Here is a 6000-nt window from a genome sequence, read left to right on the forward strand (position 1 = left end):
AACTCAGCTCCTCAGGCTGGTGTGGTGAATGTGCTAACACACTGAGCTATCTCTCTGACCTCCTTTGTGGTCTTTTACAAGCTCTTCCCTCCCGTATCTCTAGACATTGACACAATGGGCCTTTCTTGGGCCACTTCTCTGCATGAACACATTCAGAAATTTTTTTCCCATGCTAACTGAACACAGCTTGGTAGCCAAGGATCTCCTTGACTTTCTCTAAACTCTTTGCCAAAGCTGGCTCCTAATAACAGCGTCTCCTCCCATGGCATGCCATTTTTACTCCCATGTTGTGTCTCACAGTTTCAGTTTTCTATAATGTTCTTTCAAATACTGAGTAAATATATGCCCCAATTTCATTTATATATATTTCAGATCCCTGACACCTACTTTTCCCTTGTCCTGCAGGTTGACTAATGAGCACCCCTCCTGCCTTGGCTCTGTGCTCTTGGAGATTCATTTGAATCCATCCTGAATGATTCATCTTTCTCTTACTCTGACAATTTCTAGATGTTGCTTTACTGCAAAAGTCTAACTCACTGCAGATCTTACATAGAACAGATATCTGTAACATATAGGTTGACAGTTCATGACTGGAAAGTGACACATTAACTTTCACTGAAGATCACAGCAAAACTCTACTCTGTACGAAGGATGCTAATTGTGAGTAATAAATACTATATTCCATATCGGACACTCTAAAATGATAGTAATGCCTGTTTATAGAGTGTGCCTATGTCAGGGATATCAAGAAGTAAAAGGCAGGTCCAAGACAAAGCCAACAGAGCTCAGAGGCTGGGGAGAGAAAGCAGTAGGAAGGTCAGAATAATTCCCAGAAGGGACAGCAGTGTCCATAAACACGCTCAAAGGGCCCAGGCTCCAGGGGCACAGGGAAGCCTTCACCTGTGAAGGCTGACATTGAACTAAGGATATGATTATATATATTAAATATGTATATAATATAGTAAGGGCATGTTATATTATATGTTGCCTTTTTAACCCCTTACAATATCTTTAACTGGGGATTATTATTTCCAGCTTAATGGAAGGAAAAGTGAATTGACTGATGTGAATAACTATTAATATTGCTCTGACTCCTTTAAAAAAAACACTACAATATTGGATTTGTATCAAAATCAATATGACTTCACTATGTATGCTAAAAACTTATACTAACTTTGGTGAATTGTTACCACAATGCAACTCAGGGACCCCAGTGCCACATCATGTGGCTATTGTTATATACTTAGTCCAGCCAGGTGCTGTGTTCATAGACTGTTACATAGAAAAATACCTAACTTCACTTTTTAAAGACATAGCAGGAGACTAACCACTGGCTCAGTCACAATGGTAAGATTTTAAATAAAATACCAAGGAGAAAATTTAAAGTTAAAGCCAGCTACTGCCTAAGTAGTAAGGAGAAAATTATTTTGTGTTTAAGAAAATGTTATATGTTGAAAGTTCATGTAAGTTTGCATGTTCATGTATTGGTGGGTATATGTGTATGTGTGTGTACGCATGTGTGTGTGCACATACAGACATGTGTATATATATGCATGCATGTGTGTATGTATGTGTGTGCACATATGTATATGTGCATATGTGTGTATGCATGTGGAGGCAGAAAGAATCTTTATAGCATTTGTTGCCTCTTTTAAGCCCTACAATATCTTTGCCTGGGGATTATTGTTTCCAGTGTAATGAAAGAGAAAGTGAATTGAGTGATGTGAAACGAGGTCATATTGCTTTTTGGGACAGGGTGTCTCATTGACCTGGGGCTCACTGGTAGAATTAGCCTGGCTGATGAGCAAGGCCCAGGCATTTTTCTGTGTCCATCTCCCCAGTCCTGGGATTTCAAGCACGTGCCTCCACCTAACTTATTTTACATGGACACTGGGATGGACTCCTTGAGCTTGTGTGGTAAACCTTCCTCGGCTTATCTATTTCTCTAGCCCAGGATTATGACTTGTTTTAATGAAAGGCATGGCCATATGACTCTAGCATAATGTAATAGCCACTTAACACTGGTAGGCTGTTGAGTCATCCCTGAAGGAGCAACTAGTCCCAGGAGAAAGCATTATTTACTCTGAGAAAACACCAAGACAACAAAATACAACAGGCCCAAGGACAACTATTCCTCAAGAAGGGACAATTAAATTAAGAACTCATAAAAATGGACCAAATGAGGAAGAAGACATTTTTTTTCCACTTACTGAATGTGATTTTACTAAATGCCTCTGTAGGTGTGTGTTGCTATAAGCACTGTGATACAATCTAATAAAGAACATAACTGTGACTGAGCCACGATATTGCAGGGTAAGAATGGACAATTGCTATACAAACGGTAGGCAATGACTAGCATTCTGTTTTTACCCTAAAAATTTAAAGACTGATCCCAGGATAAAACATATACTTTCTTCTTGATGTTGTATCAATTGCTATGAATTCATTCATTTGCTGAACAAATCAATAAACCCTTTACAGGGACCCGGAAGCACAGAGTGAGCCAGTGAAGGGCTAGTGGAAAATGGATGACTGAAGTGCAGTGTAGAACAGAAAATGCATAGGGAGGTGGAAGCAAACACCCAAAATGTTGGAATACATATCTGGGGGTACCAGACAACAGGACAAAGGAAACTCATTTTCCTCCACCTTGACCCAAATGTAGCCCTATCGACCTATCTACTTTCTTACTTATCTATTGTCTGTCTATCTATCTATCTATCTATCTATCTATCTACCTAGCTACCTGTCTGCTATTTATCTATCAGCTACCTGCCCATTTGTCTCTCTCTGCCTCTCTCATTTTTTCTCTCTGTGTGTTTCTCTTTCTGCTCTGTCTCTCTCACTTTCTTTCTCTGTGTGTGCTTCTCTCTAGTTCTTCTATCTAAAACCGTGGCTTCAGATTTTCTTCTGTAACTTAGGGCTATGCTTTAAAAATAGGATCTGTGTCTCTCAAGGATGTGTTTCCACTCACTTTATATGTATTCACATCCTCTCTAGCCACTCTTTCCCCCTCCCCCTTTCTACGTTCATACTGCCCACATCTCTCTTCCTACATCCATTGGCTCTTGAAATTTAAGTGTTCAGTTTTAATATTAATCAGGCAGGCCAGCAGCGGCAACATCTACAGACTGACTGACCGGTGAGCTGGCAAGGAGATAATTTAAATGTGTTTTCTAATAATGTTTACCTAGTCCATGTTACACATAGCATAAGGGAACAACACATAATACTTCAGCCCATTTCTCTTTGTCTCTATCTTTTACCAAGAAGAAAATTGGGTGTGCTGAAAAGATAGAAGTAATTTTGCACCTATAAGAAGCAAAAATATATACACTTAGGCTTGCCTGCTTCATGCCTCTGTCAATACCGTTGTCTTCAGCTATAAAGTGTAGGCGCATACATCATCAGGAAGATTTGTGAAAAAAAATACACATCTTATTTTTTTTAAAGCAACTGAAATTCCATTTCTTCATTTTCAGTAAAGTTGGGTGCATATACTTATGCAGACTAGCTTCTGCAAATAACACCAGCTGCACAGTTACTTAAAGTAATTATTGTAAAGACTTTGGAAAATACAAACACAAACTAATATTATAAGAATTGAGGTTAATGTCACACTTCCTTTCCTAGCTATTCTGCCTGTTCTGGTGTCTATATGCTAAAAGCCCCAGGAGCCTGGAGTTTAAGGTCACTTGGAAGATCTGTTTGCTCATCAAACATTAATTGTGTAAATGTTAAGGTCCAGTTGCTAATAACAAAGGCCTAATTCCTTAGGTAATTAGAGCAGCTTTCCAAGTACAATTGATTTTCCTTAAGAGGGGATAATTGGTCGACACACAAATTTCATAACGTAGCATTTCAGACAAATGGCTTAATTTGACTTGCTATTACATAACTCTCCGCTTAAGCATTGATAAGGATGCCAGGCATTTTTGTGAAACTGTACCCACTATACTGTGAATGAATGACAATTAGTCTTCCAGGCAACCTCCTTCAGTGAAGGTGGCAAATGTCTGAGCTATTTCAAACCCAACTCTTCACACTGAAACTTATCTGCAAATGGACAGCTGGGATCTGCCTTTGATCATTTTTACCTTTCTTACAACAGCATTCAAAAAGATGAAAAGGTTTGCACACTTAAAAACAGCTAGCAATATGCTCTCACTGGAAAAAAAAAATAATAATAATTTACTGTCGTTCTAGAGTCTTAAAAATGTTGGGATAAGGATAATGTGTTCATTGTACTTTTGGCTTCAAAAGGTGTGTGTGTGGAGGAAAGTGGCCTCCAATTCCCTTTCCAGCAGTCAGTCCACGTTTCTGTAGTAACACGGGGCCCCAAGACAGAGCTGAAGACCTCTGGGATGGACATAATCCTAAACATCACAGGTCTCCTTTGTAGCAGATGAGGCGATGCGTATGTAGATTAACTAGATGTCACAGAATGGAAAGCCATTCCACTTGGGATCAGAAAGACGGGCTGATTCTCAGAAACCGCGGAAGGGAGTTCAGTCATTTCTTAGCCACTGCTGCTATAATGTAGAGTGGGTTATCTGCACACCTGGTGTATTCTGTCGCTGTGAAAGGTACTTGAAAAAGCCTTGTGAGAACCAGACTCACCATGTAGGTTTCAATGCAGAGGCTGTCGCAAATGGTCACCTATACTACAGCCCCTGGATGCCTCAGAGACAGCAGAGCCTCTGTAGGGGGGCTAAGGGTGGCGCTCTGCGCTTCTGGGCAGGGAGCATACAGTCTTGTCCCTCCCCTCTTCGTCTCCCCTGGTTAGCAAGAAGTTTACTCACAGAATGTTAAGGAAAAGTTTCTCATAGTCTGTGTTAGGAAAGTACAGAAAGCCTGAGAGTGGAGGAAGGTTGGAGCTGAGAAGAGATATGCGACAGGTGGACAGTGGGGGTCAAATTTAACAGACTGCTACTCACCCTTCTGGGTCATCCTGGGAGTCACTGTCTGAAGCCCATTCCTCGCCAATGTCTGGCAGGGTGAAAAACAGAGTTTTTGGGCCAGGCCCTGGGGCCATCCACGGAGTGGGCTCTCGCTCGCCCGGACCTGGCAGCTGGCGAGTGTTCCGTGGACTCAAGGTTGTGCTGCTGTTGCTGCCCACAGGGATGGTGACAGAGGGCAGGGTCGTCCAGACAGCGCCTGGGCTGGGCAAAGCGACTGATGCCACGGAGCCAGCAGAGTTGCTGTAGGGGACTAAGGGCAGTGCTCTGGATGGTCCTGGGCTGCTGGGCAGAGATCCCGGGCACCCTGCGGCTTCCCCTCTACCGGTGGCTGACGTGTTCCTGGGGTGCGAGGCAGGGAGTGGGGTGTGCAGAGGGGTAGCAGGCTCCCGTGGGGCTGTGGTGTCTGCAGGCAGCAATGGGAACAGAGTCAGGGTGGCCGCCTCACTAGGGGACGTGTTGGCGATGGAGCCCACTGACCCTGCAGTCGCTGTGCCTCCAGCGTGGCTGGGGACTGCAGAGGATGCTGTGGAGGTCTTGAAGATCTTGGCAAAGAGAGACCCCAGGTCCAACACAGCGACCTTCATGTCTTGGTCCTGGAGAGGTTACTGTCACTGTCGCCACCGGCAGGTCAAGGATGCCAGAGACTGGGCTGCAGAGCTCCATCCACTGCCCCCTGCAGTGATCTGGACCAGATGGCCCTGGGGGTGAGCAGGAGGTCCTGGGTTTCTGGCACACCACGCCCTCAAAGCTTCTAGGTCTTTCTCAAGCTGACCTGCTGTTTCAGTGTTTAGCTCCTCGGGGGTCCAACGGACCCTCTTCTGCGGACCCACAGATTGCCAAAAGTAGTCTCTCCTGTCCCACAGTGTAGTAAGACCTTCAAGGGACCAGGGACACAGAGCTCAAGAACAGCGCTAGTGTTTTGTGCACAGATTACAGGCTGAGCTCGCTGGAGATTCTTTGGCTGGCCCCTAGGGCAGCATAGGCGGTTGCTAAGCTAAACAAAACCCCTGCTAAGCTCTCTGCTAATTGGACTCCAGAC

At 43.7% G+C, this 6000-nt stretch overlaps 1 protein-coding gene across 1 annotated transcript in view; it reads right to left on the minus strand.

The window, feature by feature from the left end:
* Positions 1–5723, minus strand: part of Fam149a (family with sequence similarity 149 member A) — a 45061-nt gene extending 39338 nt beyond the window's left edge. Inside the window, exon 1 of the mRNA XM_051169701.1 lies at positions 4938–5723. Within this exon, the coding sequence (XP_051025658.1) occupies positions 4938–5545 (608 nt within the window). The 5' untranslated portion in view covers positions 5546–5723. The remainder of the gene's footprint in view (positions 1–4937) is intronic.
* Positions 5724–6000: the final 277 nt, after the last annotated feature.

Source organism: Acomys russatus, chromosome 27 (genome assembly GCF_903995435.1).
Source record: "Acomys russatus chromosome 27, mAcoRus1.1, whole genome shotgun sequence".
Lineage (NCBI taxonomy): Eukaryota > Metazoa > Chordata > Mammalia > Rodentia > Muridae > Acomys > Acomys russatus.